The 15404-nt window shown below is 41.3% G+C and overlaps 1 protein-coding gene across 1 annotated transcript; it reads left to right on the top strand.

Moving 5' to 3' along the window:
- Nucleotides 1-6997: 6997 nt before the first annotated feature.
- LOC123105511 (cleavage and polyadenylation specificity factor subunit 2) lies at nucleotides 6998-13994 on the top strand. The gene is made up of 18 exons (XM_044527590.1): nucleotides 6998-7299; nucleotides 7882-8050; nucleotides 8195-8291; nucleotides 8366-8492; nucleotides 8572-8687; nucleotides 8961-9055; nucleotides 9138-9289; nucleotides 9561-9618; nucleotides 9684-9791; nucleotides 10200-10452; nucleotides 10908-11089; nucleotides 11272-11367; nucleotides 11478-11576; nucleotides 11967-12098; nucleotides 12430-12474; nucleotides 12969-13133; nucleotides 13280-13354; nucleotides 13567-13994. The coding sequence occupies exons 1-18, from the start codon at nucleotides 7151-7153 to the stop codon at nucleotides 13663-13665; spliced, it is 2217 nt and encodes a 738-aa protein (XP_044383525.1). The 5' UTR covers nucleotides 6998-7150; the 3' UTR covers nucleotides 13666-13994.
- Nucleotides 13995-15404: the final 1410 nt, after the last annotated feature.

Genomic DNA, 15404 nt, shown 5'->3' with positions numbered 1-15404 from the left:
ACAGAGCATGATGGAGCCATCGACGTTGACATGGACCTAGTGCAGAACTTCTGATGTCCACCTTGCAGCAACGGCATTTGAGGTGCAGTTGCTTACTACCTTTATCATTGCCCATAAGAAAATATGAAATGGAATGAAAGATGGGAACAACAAATGTCAAAATATTCTCTGCAAAGTAGCCTAGAGTTCATCTCGTTATGATATATACCTGCATCAGTGCATCTTGACCGGAATACTGGTAGGGTCAACACCTTCCTCCGGAGTGGGCAGCAGATCCTCATATCATAAGAGGGTACTCCATGGTCCAGGCCATTCAAGCCTTTGAGGCCGCAGTCGATGGGGACTTCAACAACCATCTGGCGTCACCAGTGCATGCAACACAAGTCTCACCAGCCGCCACTGAGCCTACGAAGAATGCGGGGTACTCCATCAGCGCGTGTGACGGCATGGTGTGCGGATCTCCTCGGCTGGCCCGGCACCATCGATGCGTAGGCTGCTGTTGTGCCGGAACATGTGCAGAGACCGCACAGTTTGGCGCAGTCCACGAACATGGTCTGAAGTGGTCGGCAGAGATGGGGCGACGAGGGTAGATCGAATAAGGCTGTTGGTGCAGGAGGCGAGAGGATACTTGTAGTATGCCATGGCGGAAGTGCAAGGAAGGGTACTTCACGTAGGAAACTGAAAAGATGAAGCGGAAGGGAAACCAAACGATGGAAACAGATGGGTGAATGCCTCAATCAGTTTCAGGTGCACTTGTTGCTGTAATTCTGATCGGGAGAACACGGCCGCTAGTGGCGGAACTTAAAGACTATCAACAACGATTCAATGCGATGTTATTTACGTATGCGTTGCTAATTGGTTCACCGAACTTAAGTAGAGTATAAGTGATGTTACTTGGTTAAAATAATACTAATGGCCTGTGAGCATGCATGTAGTGGGCCACAATCGGCTGGTGAAAGAGAGAAATAGTGAGGGAGAAGTAGTTGTCATGGTGAGATTATTGTAACTGAAGTAGTGATATGGCAATGCTGATGTGGACAATCTGCATGTTGAGAGAATGCTTTGTAGTGGGGAGCAACTTCTTAAAAATGATAGATGCAACACCATTGTTTTTTTTTCCAAAAATTCGGCGTCCATGACTGTAACCTCTCGGTGCAACTCCCGGCTGCACACCTCTCTTAGGTAGCAGCGGTGGCCAACAACTAGAACTGCTTGTGTTCGCGTGTGGATACCCCTGACGAACGACGCATGACACGACATCCTCTCGCTCAAACGCGTCATAATTCGCCCCCGAGGAAATCAGTAACCGTGCGAACAAGATGATATATTATCCTTTTATATATTTTGCATTTTATTCTTCTAAATATACCATATCTATGTATTAGTCCTTGCATATCACAGTCAAGCCATCATTTTTCGGGCAAACTCACTCAAGTCATCATGGTTCCCATACTTTTTAATTTAGACCTAAATTCTATGACATTCATGAGAAAATCCTTGATTTTATAGAAACAAACAAACAAGCCTCAGGTTGTTTTCACCACACTCTTCTTCATAAGTTTGAGTGAGAAAGAAAGCGATGATTTTGTGGTGATCAAATAGACAAGCGGGTTGGATTCCGAAATTAAGCATTGATGTCAAAGGGGAGTGGGCCTCAAGCTATTTCATGAGGAAAGGATGAAAACATGAATTTTGAAGCTAACCCTATGTGTCGATACTCTAGCTGCCACAACATGTGTCACATGGTATTATGTATAGTGGAAGGACACACTGATGCATTTTTGGTTGAGTAAGTGGAAAATCAAAAAGGCCATTGTGATAAACAATGTCTTACATATTATGGGTAGGAAATAAGACATACAAATCGAAGAAAATAAATCAGTGACGTATGATTGTCGGTAAATATGAGGATGAATGGACAAGGGGAAAACCTTTACATGATAGGTTTCCTAGATTACATAATGTTAAAAGAAGTTGCCAAAATTTAAATTATGGTTGGAAGAGTGTTAAGTTTAGGATGATTTTGAGAGGTGTTTTACTTGATAGTTTTTTTTTGAGAAATTTCCAATCTATTCATCTTCAAACATAGCAGTACAAATAGCAAGAGAGGTAATGAACATTACAACCATGTCCGTGGACTATCTAGCGACGACTACAAGAACTGAAGCTAGCCGAAGGTGCGCCACCGTCATCCCCCCTCCCTAGCGGAGCCAGACAAACCTTGTTGTAGTATACAGTCAGGAAGTCATCGTGCTAAGACCCCATAGGACCAACGCATCAGAATAGCAACCATCGCCGATGAAGAAAGTCGTAGATCGGAAGGATCAAACCTGTAAACACCCAAACTAAGACAAACGAAGACCACATCCAAACAGATCCACCAAACACTAGCACCGACCGAATCCCGCGAGATCCGACGAAGACAAACCTCCACATGCTCCCTGATGATGCTAAACGCACCATCAGGATGGGGATAGAACATGGGAGATATTATTCCTACTAAGGGACATCGTCCCCGCCACACAACCCCAACCAAGATGCTGAATGTAACAAGAACAAGAACGGGGGCCTTCCCGCTGGCGGGGGGCTGAGATCCTCCACATCTCCATGGCCTAGAGGCCATCGGAGATGGGGTGGACCGGTGGCGGCGCCGACGGGAGGAGAAGAGCTTTTCTTGTGGGGAAGGAAAGACATGTTATTAATTGTTTTACTTGATAGTTGATGAAATAGAGTGGAAGAATTGATTAAGGATGTGCTTCTCAGTGAGAGTGATAGATGTAGATGGAAACTTACCAGTTTAGGTAATTTTTTGGTTAAGTCTTTATGTAATATTACCTCCGTTTCAGAGTATAAGGTCCATCAGTTTCCCTAAAAGCCATTCTAGAACACAATATTAACACCTACAATATTTATATCTATATCTAATATTAAAAGATGAAGGCTTTCATAGTTCTCCATCCGTCATGTTTTTATATCCGTTAGTTTTATGCAACCTTCAAAATTGACGGCTGAGATTTAAAAAGACGCTTTGTAGGAAAAAACAAGTTTTTTATGAGATCTTCCAGCCCACTCATGCACACATAAGCTTCTCACCAAAACTGATTAATCAACGTCTAAAAAAATTGATTCGCCTACAACTCGGAGCGAAGAGGGGATCACTGTTTTCCATCCAAACATGCAGCGTCCAAATTCTCCACGCGATAACCCTAGACGTCGCTCGTGTAGCATCTCTGCACCTCGCCCAACTCTTGCTTGGCTCGGCTCGCGGGGATGGAGCACAACGCGATGGTCATCCCCTCACACAACGCCTAGGACGACGGCGCCGTGGACGGCTGGGGACGCGATGATGGGGATCCCTTCCATGTGGCAGCCTGGAGGAGCCCCCCGAGACCGTGCATCCTCCTCCATGCAGGCGCCTCTGCGGCCGGGTCTCTGTCGCCAGCTCGCTGCCTTCGTGAACCAATCATGTGCCCTCCATTACTATTGTGCGTGCCCTTCAACCCTTCCATATGGCACCCTAGAGGAGTGCCCTGAGACCGTAGATCCTCCTCCCATCGGCGCCTCTGCGGCCCGTCTCTGTCGCTGGCTCACCGCCTCCATGAACCAATCATGTGCCCTCGATTACTATTGTGCATGCCCTTCAACCCTCTGTCTCAAATCCATGTATTGCGTCTTCATTTGTTTCTCATCTGAACATCCATGGATGATGGCAGCAGTGGGAATCTTTTACAGCGTGGCATATAGTGATTGGGAGGGGGAAGAGCCCTACAACGATCTCGATGTTGGCTGCCGCAACGACAACCATTGTGCCGACATGGATGGTATTAAACAAACGACATATCCCTGCTCAGGAATCAGAGACAACCATACATGCGGCCCTGAGCAACCATATATTACATTGCGTTGTTAGGACATGCGAATTCAGATGTCAGCAACAATTTTTAGAATCTATCTCTACTCTGCTCACCCATATGGTAATTAGTTGCAGTGCAGTAGCTATGTGGTTAACAGTTTATGGAATCTCTGTTACAAGCACCTGTACGAACCGATGTTCTTCTGTCCATCTACTTAGTGATTAATTGTGTGTGGTGGTTAATTTACTAGATAAACTGCACTCAGTAGCATGCACTCCTGAATGATGCACGTCGACCGGACAAGTTAGATGTATTTTGACAGCATTGCGCTCGATATTCGATGGCACCCACCAAGTGCTTAAAGTAATGCCTTTTGAAAGCATTTCCATGTTCAAGAATCAAATATTTCTTTACCTAATAATAAAACACGGACAACTTCTGCCCGCACACCCATCACGACATTTTGCAAAAAAGCCCCTGCTATTTTCTGTATTCAACCCGCAGTCCTCACTTAAGTCATAGCCCGAACAATTATTTTACATGTTTTTGGAAACACCCCTGAGCTAATAGATAATTCATCCACGGATCATATTTAAGTCAAACAGATGCTTATCTAAATTATCCATATCTTTTAAACCGTAACTCCAATTTTAACATGTTATATATGAAATTTGATTAGAAAAATATTTAGAATAGGAATATGATGTTATTTTTATCCGATAAATATTTTTTGAAAGATATTTAGGTTAAACAAATATATTTTTAAATTATTCGTACCTTTTAAACCGTAACTCTGATTTGAACATGCTATATATGAAATTTGATTAGAAAAATGTGTAGAATATGAATATGATGTTATTTTTACATGTTAAATATTTTTAAAATATTATTTTATTTTCGAAGCAAACTTATAATCTATAGCACACAATCCGTTTTTCTTTCGTACCAGCGGCGATCCGGATTGCAAATAAACACCCACTAAAACCATATAGGGAAAAGAAACATCGTTAACTACACATGCATACCTCTGAAAAACATCCCAGAGGAAAACAACAGATTTCTCATCGCAAGAGAGAGAGAGAGAGAGAGAGAGAGAGAGAGAGAGAGAGAGAGAGAGAGAGAGAGAGAGAGAGAGAGAGAGAGGAAGGAGAGACGCCTTAGGATTAACAACATTCAAACATGTTTTGGTTTGTGTGAACACTGAAGCCACCACCGACGAGGGTGAGAAAGAGGATAAGAGGGAACACAAATATGATGCATCACTAAAATAAAAAAGATGGACCTATTGTTGTCGTCTTAAGTGATGCTTGTTACGTTAAGAGCCTGTGTTATTTTTATCATGTAAAAGTAGAAATATTTCTTGCATTGGCCATGTAAATCTTCATCTTGTGATTTTTGGCCAAGCCACTGAACGAACAAAGACCACTAGAAAGGACGACCGTAAAACTTATCTGAGGTTCTGGAGACCTTCGACATGATGGTTGGTGAGCCAGGAAGCTCCTTGTAAGGTATGATATTTCTGTTACAAATCCAAACAATACCTCGATATAATCCTAACTCCCAAAATTGCATTTTATGTAGGTTAGTACTATTGAAAAAATTGATGTTTTTATGCCCTCCTTCATGTGTTTCAAAATTGAGAAGTCAACCACTCACCGCGGCGGAGCTACGGCAAGGCCGGATGGGCCATGGCACGCCCAGGCACTGAAGCAAAACAATGTTTTGTATGAAGCCCATCCCACAACAATGCATTTATTTTCAGATTGATAGCACAGTCTGTAGTCTCTAGCCCGCCTAGCTTTTTTATGGTAGCTCTGCCAATTTCACCCACTCTCCAAGATTTTGTGTTGGAGCGACACGCCATTAAGCGGTGGTTCATGCTCCATCATTCCATAAGGTTGAGCAAATACACGAGACTACATGCAGGTGACCATTCGGGTTATAAGAGGCATCTCTGTAGTTTAACCATCTCGAAGCATGCCGGAGATTCTTCCATGCAAGTTTGGAGCTGAAATGTATCCTATGTCGCTTACTAAGTAGTTGCTCGCTCGCCCCTAGGAAAATGTTGAGTTACTCGGTAACTTGAGGAGGATACCATCCTGATGACCATTAGACTCACGTTTGCATGATTAGAATTGCATACAGTTTATTTGAGATATCAAACTGAGGTTACCCTACAAAAAATAAGATATCAGACTGAGATTGATCGAACCCGAACAGTTTGTGGAGTCCAAGCTTTATTGACAACCTACTAGCTGGGGTGTAGGCAATACCTTTTTCCTTTTTTTTCACAAAATCAAATTTCAGACTATTGTTTATATAATGCATTTTCATGCATTATTCAATATATTAAGGCATTGTTTTAGATGATAATATTATTTGATTTCAGTGAGCTAGGAACATGGAAATATTTTTCTTCTTCTGTTGCAATGTACATAAAATGCTTCTGATGTAAAGATTTTTGAGCAGAGGTACTAGCAGTTGGATGCTCCATGCTGCCACTTCAGTTAATTGCTTGTTGTTGGAGGGAATACTGTGAGAGTGAGAGAGAATTACAATGAAAGATGAAGATATGGGTTCTTTTGCTAGGTGAGTAATAACTATACCAGGAATATCACCATATTTTCATATTTATAAGCACATAGTTATTTAATTTGTCTCCATTGCCAGGCTTGAGCCCTTTCGACATTGCATATGCTAAGTGTAGATGAGACGGGGATGGCGTTCGCATCATCGCAAATCCGTGAAATTAAGTCTGTGCAGGCGGAGGCCGCGAAGTGGAATGCTAGAAGGTGATTACCAAGCTCATCACCTTGAGATTGATCATGTTCTCCGTCTTCGTGAATAGGTGGCTCGCTGATTTACTGTGACGAAGAGGGCAAGTAGCAACACGGATGGCTCAGTAGCGACGTGGCTTTGTTTCTCCCGTTGCAACTCACGGACCCTTTTGCTAGTAATACAAAATGAATAAAAACATGAAAATACTTTTCATGATGGTTCCAATAATACATGATTGAAATTTTTAAAAACTAATATACTCCCTTGTTGTGGTTTTAGTTTAAATTTAACTAAAATCACGACAAAAAAATTATGAAACGGGGGAGTACCTAATATTTGGAAGCTGTACAAGTTGAGAGGCAGCAAACTAATCGAGCCATATGGCCCGTATCGCCTAGCCCGGGCCAAGTTTCACTTTCATACCAGCCCGGCCCAGCAGCTTCCTTCAACCTCAAACCCGCTCGAACCTCCGGCTCCACTCGCCGTCGCCGCCGCCGCCGCCCACCGACGACGAAGGGATGGGGACGTCCGTGCAGGTGATGCCGCTGAGCGGGGCGTACGGGGAAGGCCCCCTTTGCTATCTGCTCGCCGTCGACGGCTTCCGCTTCCTCCTCGACTGCGGCTGGACCGACCACTGCGACCCCGCCCTCCTCCAGCCCCTCGCCAGGTAGGTACCCCCACCTCCCTCAACCACCCCGTCCCCGCCGCGAGCTTGCTTCCCCTTCGATTTGGCTGCCTCCGCGCCGCCGCGCGTGTGTGCTGGTGGGCGTGCTTGGTTGCCTCGCCGGGCGCACGCCACCTGCTCGACGAATTGGGCCAACTAGGCCGAGGCATCCCCATCTTTAGCTTGTGCTAATTAGTAGCATCAATAGACAAACCTCGTGCCTGTACTCTCAGGCTGTTTACCTAAAAGGAAAAATTAGCGGAGAAATCTGTCTTGTTCGTTTCCCTGGGCTGGTGACACGAACCTACATGCAACTGTTTCTACAGATTCACAGTCAAATGCAATTTTTCCTTTTAGGCTTTTAAATTTATATGCCCACAGATGGCAAAATGTTGTTGTTAGATTGCTTCTGTTGCTCGAATTTTTACGCAGATTTTGACTTGTTTCTTCCTGAAAGCCCCATACAATGCTATTGAGTAAAGGGTCACTTTGTTTTTCTGCATATACAGCATTGACACGATTAGTTTAGTCCAAACGTATTTGATACTTTTGCTTATGAAGATAGGCATGTTTTGTATCTTTCAGGGTTGCGCCAACAATAGATGCTGTTCTTCTGTCTCATCCTGACATGATGCATCTAGGAGCTTTGCCCTATGCTATAAAACATCTTGGATTATCTGCACCAGTATATGCAACAGAACCTGTGTTTAGACTTGGCCTTTTAACCATGTATGATTATTTTCTATCTCGATGGGTAAGCTTCCTCAGTCCATTGTTGTAATTTGTAACTACGTATGCATATTCAGTTGTCAATATCCTCCTTGCTGCAGACTGCATTTTCACTTATCGCTCTTCATCGTTTATCAAGGACTCTTACCATTTTTATTTTCTCTTGCAGCAAGTTGCAGATTTTGACTTGTTTTCTTTGGATGATATTGATGCCGCATTCCAGAATGTTGTGAGACTGAAATATTCACAGAATCACCTTCTTAACGGTCAGTGAGACCGTGTTGATGTACACCACTTTAGTATGCTCAGTTGTATGCCCTCAATAACCGTTTCTCAGCAGATAAAGGTGAAGGAATAGTTATTGCGCCACATGTGTCGGGCCATCTTTTGGGGGGTACAGTATGGAAGATAACAAAAGATGGAGAGGATGTCGTCTATGCTGTTGACTTTAACCACCGAAAAGAGAGGTTAGATCCTTTATTGTGTCTGTCCTGTACAGATTAGGCACTCTTTTGCTTAAAACACACACTAATGTGCTCTTTGCAGGCATTTGAATGGTACTACCCTTGGATCTTTTATACGGCCAGCTGTTTTGATTACTGATGCTTACAATGCCTTGAACAATCAGGTCTACAAAAGGCAGCAGGATCAAGATTTCATTGGTAATATCCCTGGACTAGCTACCAATAAGTATTCTCTTGCATTAGATATGATGAAGTGCAAATTGTTATTATAGTTACACATAGAAATTAAGAAGATGCACTGATACACATTATTTTATTTTCCGAATTTGCAACATTTGGGATTATATTTTTTTTTTACTTTTAATTCATAGTGAAGTGCCATGTTCAGATACGATGAACAACTTAAAATTGTTATTTTACTTGCATTGTATGTCAAAACCTCTTGGTTGAAGTGTCAACTTTTTTATACAGATTCAATGGTGAAAGTTCTATCAAGTGGTGGTAGCGTATTACTGCCTGCTGATACAGCTGGTAGAGTGCTAGAACTTCTTTTAATAATGGAGCAGGTGACATCTTGATTGTATTATTATTTCTCCTTTTCCCTGTTATGTTAACGATGTGCTAAACTTTTATCTTGATACGTTGCAGTACTGGGCTCAACGACATTTGGTCTATCCTATCTACTTTCTGACAAATGTTTCTACTAGTACTGTTGATTTTGTCAAGAGTTTTCTTGAATGGATGAGTGATTCTATCTCAAAGTCTTTTGAACACACTAGAGATAATGCCTTCTTATTAAGGTATAACGATTGCCATGTCATGAACATGCTTCCCCTCTCTTGCTCCTAGCAGAGTCACATTTATTTGTTGTCACTTTTGGGTTGTTCTGTTCTTAGAATACTATTATCGCAGCCATCTTAACTGTGCTGCACTTCAGTTTTAAGATGTTTTACGTCTATTGAACTTTGTGTTTAAGAATCATCAAAAGAGCTTTCTTAGGTTATGCACAGTTGTACACACAATTCTTTTGTTTGATTGGTAATAATAACTATTCTCCTTCCGCTGTCGCAGACATGTCTCACTGATAATTAACAAAGAAGAGCTAGAGAAACTGGGAGATGCTCCAAAGGTTGGAGTAACAATATATATGTCTGCCATACTTTTGGAATCTTGAACTTAACAAACATTTTGCAGGTGGTTCTAGCATCCATGTCAAGTTTGGAGGTTGGCTTTTCTCATGACATTTTTGTTGAGATGGCAAATGAAGCTAAAAATCTAGTGCTTTTTACTGAGAAGGGTCAGGTACGTCCATGTGTGCAGCCTCTTCAAATGGGTCACACTTCTCTTCACTCTTCACATGTTTTCAGTGGCTTGCCACCTTAAATAAATTGCTATAAGAACTGTGGAGCTTTGAAGATATAAATGACTAGATGCCTTGTGAACACTTAATGGAACTTTCGATAGGTAAAGAGCGTGAGCCGAAGCCTGAAGGTGTTTTTGTGAATTAATAATTGCTGAATTTACCTTTTTATTACTGGTGGAAAGTATAAAGCTCCATTTCCATAAAATTTACCATTATAGCTGTGTCATGTCTCATGTCCCATAGATTTGAGTGCAAAGAGTGATGAGAAACATCTTCGTTCAGTACAGAATTCTCGCATTGTATGCATGTATTTACAGACATCTGATTACAAAATATTCCCCTTCCAGTTTGGGACACTTGCTCGCATGCTTCAAGTGGATCCACCCCCCAAAGCCGTAAAAGTCACTATGAGCAAGCGAGTTCCTTTAGTTGGTGATGAGCTGAAAGCTTATGAAGAGGAACAAGAACGGATAAAAAAGGAAGAAGTGCTAAAGGCTAGCATCAGCAAGGAGAAGGAGCTAAAGGCTTCTCATGAATCAAATGCAAAGGCTTCTGACCCCATGGTTGTTGATGCAAGCTCGTCTCGTAAATCATCCAATGGTATAAGATGGCCACACATTTTTGCGGCACTTACATTGGCTGTTTTAAATATTATGTGTCTCCTGATAACCAGTTCTAATTCTCCTAAAGACTGTCTGTGACTTTTTTTATGACTGTTCTACTTCTGTTCCTTTTCTCCTTATCTTGCATGTTGACTTGATTTAGTTTAATATCTCTGTTCCATTCTTGTTTACTATACTGAAAAATCAAATTGATGGTGACACATCTGTTGTTTCACTTCTATCTGTTTTCCCCAAACTTATCCTGTGTTTAAAGTCTTTTACTATCTGATTCCAATGTAATATGTCGTACTACCTCCGGTCAGAAATTACTGTTGCTCAAACGCATGTATCTAGACGTATTTCAGTGCTAGATACATCAGTTTGAACGACAGTTATTTCTGGACGGAGGGAGTATGCAGCTAACTGCGCTTCTTTATTTTCTGCTTCCATCAGCTGGCTCACATGTTGGCGGGAATGTGGATATTCTAATTGATGGATTTGTCTCTCCGGTGACCAGCATCGCTCCAATGTTTCCTTTCTTTGAAAATACTGCTGACTGGGATGACTTCGGCGAGGTTATCAATCCTGATGATTATATGATGAAACAAGATGAAATGGATAATAATATGATGCTCGTAAGTTCGCTTATGTGCTTGCTGTTCCTTTTGGCTACTCAAGAAGCTTTAATTGTCAAGTGGAAAACACAGGAAACTTCCTTGCCATCTTCGGGGGTGCTATTTTTTTTTATATATTTAAGGGGAAATAGTCTTATATAGTTTCATGTACTCTAGATTACTAAGGGCATGTTTTCTTTCAGGGTGCTGGAGATGGCATGGATGGTAAACTTGATGAGAGCTCAGCACGCCTTCTTCTTGATTCAGCACCGTCAAAAGTTATTTCCAACGAGATGACTGTAAGTTTTCCTGTCTCTTCTTTTTGTCTCTGCATCTATATCAAAGTTATAGCTGTATGTTTACCCAAACTGAACTTCCACATCTGTTTACATATATTGCCATCTTCCAGGTGCAAGTAAAGTGCTCATTGGCATATATGGACTTTGAAGGTCGGTCCGATGGACGTTCTGTAAAATCAGTTATTGCTCATGTGGCCCCACTGAAACTCGTACGTGTCTTTAGTTGGAATATTGTATCTTATAATATACATGGCTTTGATTTTTCAGTTTTGACTTGCTTGCTCCCTTCTTTGTTTGCCCATGTCTTTTATCCTTTTCATGGTTAAAGATAGTTCTGAATTCTCTCCAAGCCCATGTTCTGAAGCACTTGCATTATTTAATCCAAAACTAGTTAGATCATGTGAATCTAGCATTGCATATTTATCCACTTGAAGGTGGATGTGCCACCATAGACTTTATGTAGATACTCTGGCTATTCTTGTTTTGATTTACCATGTGTGATATCAGTGACCTCCTGCAGTTGCAGTGCTTGTGGCCAATACTTTCTCTGTATGCGGAAATCTGTTGCACATTCTAAACCTCTTCTCAATTTTTTCCAGGTTTTGGTACACGGATCAGCAGAAGCTACTGAACATTTAAAAATGCATTGTGCAAAAAACTCTGACTTGCATGTTTATGCTCCTCAGATAGAAGAAACGATTGATGTAACATCAGATTTATGTGCTTACAAGGTTAGTTTGTTAACTGAAAAACTCTTTCGTTGCAGAGCTCGACTTAGGACATCATGAAAGCAAGGTCATCCTCAGATACTGGTGTATTTCTTGCATCTGAAGTCAATGCACCCACCATCATGATACTTCATATTAGTGAATATAATAGCCATTGCCAATTACTAAGTCATTGCACCATCACGACGCTCACAATTAGTCAGCAACAAGAACTTTCTATATGCCATTATTTATTTAAGCTAGGGAGGCTAGTGTAACCTTGCAACCAATCATATATGCATATGATATACAGACTTGCTAATTTTGTAATTTCTGTGCTATTATGAAATTTCAGGTACAACTTTCTGAGAAGTTAATGAGCAATGTCATTTCTAAGAAGGTGTGAGCTATATTTGATTCCCTTAGTGTTAGTTTATTTTTATCTCTCTATTGATGTTAAAGTCATATTGATGTAGAGATTATGCCATCATATACATTTGAGATAAGTAAAGCACTAATCTAATGGTTCTAGTTCTCTCTTGGAATAACTTAGCTCGTAAAGTACTCATGCCCATTCAGATCTCCATAATTAGCAAACAAAATGAAAATGGTAGAACTTCTTTTGCTGTTCAAAATGAAAAACCAAAAAATTTACCAAAAAAGTGTTGTTGCTTCCAACCGGGCAGCCCATTCATTCCATTTCCCAACTAGTCACCAGCCATAAGAATAACTAATGTTAAACCAGTTGAATTTGCTCATCAACCCTGAGCCTTCCATGCAAAATCTTGGCCAGTAACCACCAAAAAACCACCTGGTCTTAGTCTTCAACCACATTTACTTGCTTTGAGTTTGTTGAAAGAAAGCACTGGCTCTGACACCAAACATTTTCTGCAGTTGGGTGAGCATGAAATTGCATGGGTTGATTCAGGGGTTGGAAAGGTGGATGAGAAGCTCACTTTGCTACCCCCCTCATCAACTCCAGCAGCCCACAAGTCAGTTCTTGTGGGTGATCTGAAATTGGCTGATTTCAAGCAATTCCTAGCAAATAAAGGTTTACAGGTAGGTCTCTGTTTTTTATTTTGAATTTATGACATTGCATCCCTTAGTCATCCTATCCTTCAGGTTTTGGCTTTAGAATGTGCATCAAACGGGTTCTCTGGTTATGTACTTGAGACCGAAATCTAATGCTAAGAAATTCCTTCCAGGTTGAGTTTGCTGGGGGTGCTCTACGGTGCGGCGAGTACATCACCGTGCGCAAGATTGGCGATTCTAACCAAAAGGTAACTATAACTACCATGCATTTAGAGCAATTTCAACCAATCATTTTTTGTTGGGTTGCCAAACTTTGGTTGGCACAGTCTTTCAACTACGGAATGCTACGCCGGAACTTACCATAGATCAAGCATGATAAACTGTCTTTCAATTTATGCCGCCTCAGTTCATGTATGATTCTCGTTTGTGTGCCCGTGACATGCATGATTGTGCATTGCAGGGTAGCACGGGTTCTCAGCAGATTGTGGTCGAGGGTCCGTTGTGCGAGGACTACTACAAGATCCGCGAGCTCCTTTATTCACAGTTCTTCTTGTTGTAGAGGTCAAGCGCTGCACCATTGTTGTGTGTTGTACAAACCGACTGGTGAATAGACAAGTGGAAACTGCCTCGCTAACGTAAATTAATCCTGGGGATGCCAGTTGTACCTTTTCTTATTGAACACCTTTGTCCGTTGCTAACGTCATTTGTGCATTCATCTTTTAGTTCATTTATTTCATATTTCTGTGGCATGTGTGTTGCCACATACCATATTTCTGTGGTAATACGTAATGAAGGGGGAAAACTAAATTATGTAAGGAAACACAACAAATGTATCATTACGGCAGCAAGTTCATGTTTAGGTGAACCACCGTTTTCTGTCTTTGCCAATGCTTGAACTTCCAACCTTTTTCTTTTCCTTTTGCGGGAATATCTTCCAACTTGTTAACCAGTGAACTTCTAGGGTTTAATGGAGCAAAGCTTGCTTGCGTTTTTTTTTTTGGCATCATCGGTTGAGAACAAACCTTGCAGGACCGAACTAGGCACAAGTTCATGTTGAACCAAGCATTCAAAACTGAAAGAAAAAAAATCTATAGATTGACGATAAAAGCGTGTTGTGGCCACATAGATGGATGTATAATTTGTCCTTGTTTCTTATTAGAATACTCCATCTGTTCCTAAATCTAAATCTTTTTAGAGATTTCAATATGGACTATGTACGAAGCAAAATGAGTGAATCTATACTTTAAACTATGTCTATATACATCTGTATGAAGTTTATATTGAAATTTTTAAAAAGACTTATATTTAGAAACGAATGAAGTATTTCAGAACACTAGCACAAATATAGTTTAGATTTGTTTGTAAATGAGACCATTTAAGGCTAACCCTTGGAGGTATATTTAGTGCTAAGAGCACTGCTATGTGGACGACACATATTTGGACGATTTGCAGACGATGATTACATCCAGCGGCGGAACCTTGTCCAAAGCCGAACAACAGCCGCTGGATTCTTTAGTCGTGCACAAATCATCTAGAATTTGTCGTGTGTGGAGCAGTTCGTAGTGCTAAACTCTAAGCACCGCGGACAGTCCATGGCTCAAGCCCTGGTGAGCTAGTTAGCTTCCGTGCTATACTAGCCAACATGATGACATTGTGTTCTCATCTGGTTGTAAACAAATCAAGAAAAGAAGAAGGAAGAACCCACTATAGTCAAATTTCTCCAATACATGGCATGAAAGTGCCTCGGCAACTTCAGGCGCACGGCTCATCGGAGATCGACGACGACTCTCGTCTGCAGCAACATGGCTTCAAAGGACATGACACCAGGAACAGTGAGTCGTTCACAGATCTGAATATGAATTTTTGCTACTCCCTCTGTTCATTTTTTAAGACGTTTTAGACAACAGAAATTGAATTGTTTTGAGCGTTGTCTTAAATGTCTAAACGGTCTTACAAAAGTGAACGGAGGGAGTACTCTGAATAAATAATGCAATTTTGTTTTTGTAATCTTATGTCCAAAATCCCGCAATAAAAGACCCTCAAGTCCAAACGCCAAACTTGTTCTTACCCTTGTCTAAAATGTGTATCCTCAAGTCAACGCCACATGGTCCTGACATGTGGGGTCACCCTGTAAAATCAAATGTTTGACGTCAAATTCTGTAAAAATATAATATAGACTTGTAAAATATACAATACAAACTTATCAGATGGTGTAAGAGAGTTAGAAAATTAGCACTACCACATCTTTTCTTTCTCCTCTCGCAAGATGACTAGGGAAAAATGGGTGAGGTAGGACTT

Source organism: Triticum aestivum, chromosome 5A, assembly GCF_018294505.1.
Source record: "Triticum aestivum cultivar Chinese Spring chromosome 5A, IWGSC CS RefSeq v2.1, whole genome shotgun sequence".
NCBI classification, from domain to species: Eukaryota; Viridiplantae; Streptophyta; class Magnoliopsida; order Poales; family Poaceae; genus Triticum; species Triticum aestivum.
The sequence above is the reverse complement of the archived record's forward strand: the minus strand, read 5'-3'. Positions and strand labels throughout refer to the sequence as shown.

Excerpts from the sequence above, each read along its gene's own strand:
- LOC123105511 (XM_044527590.1), top strand. The coding sequence starts at position 7,151 with ATGGGGACGTCCGTGCAGGTGATGCCGCTGAGCGGGGCGTACGGGGAA. Across the intron at positions 11,090-11,271 it reads TGGATAATAATATGATGCTC|GGTGCTGGAGATGGCATGGA; the intron begins GTAAGTTCGCTT and ends GTTTTCTTTCAG. Across the intron at positions 13,134-13,279 it reads TAGCAAATAAAGGTTTACAG|GTTGAGTTTGCTGGGGGTGC; the intron begins GTAGGTCTCTGT and ends AATTCCTTCCAG.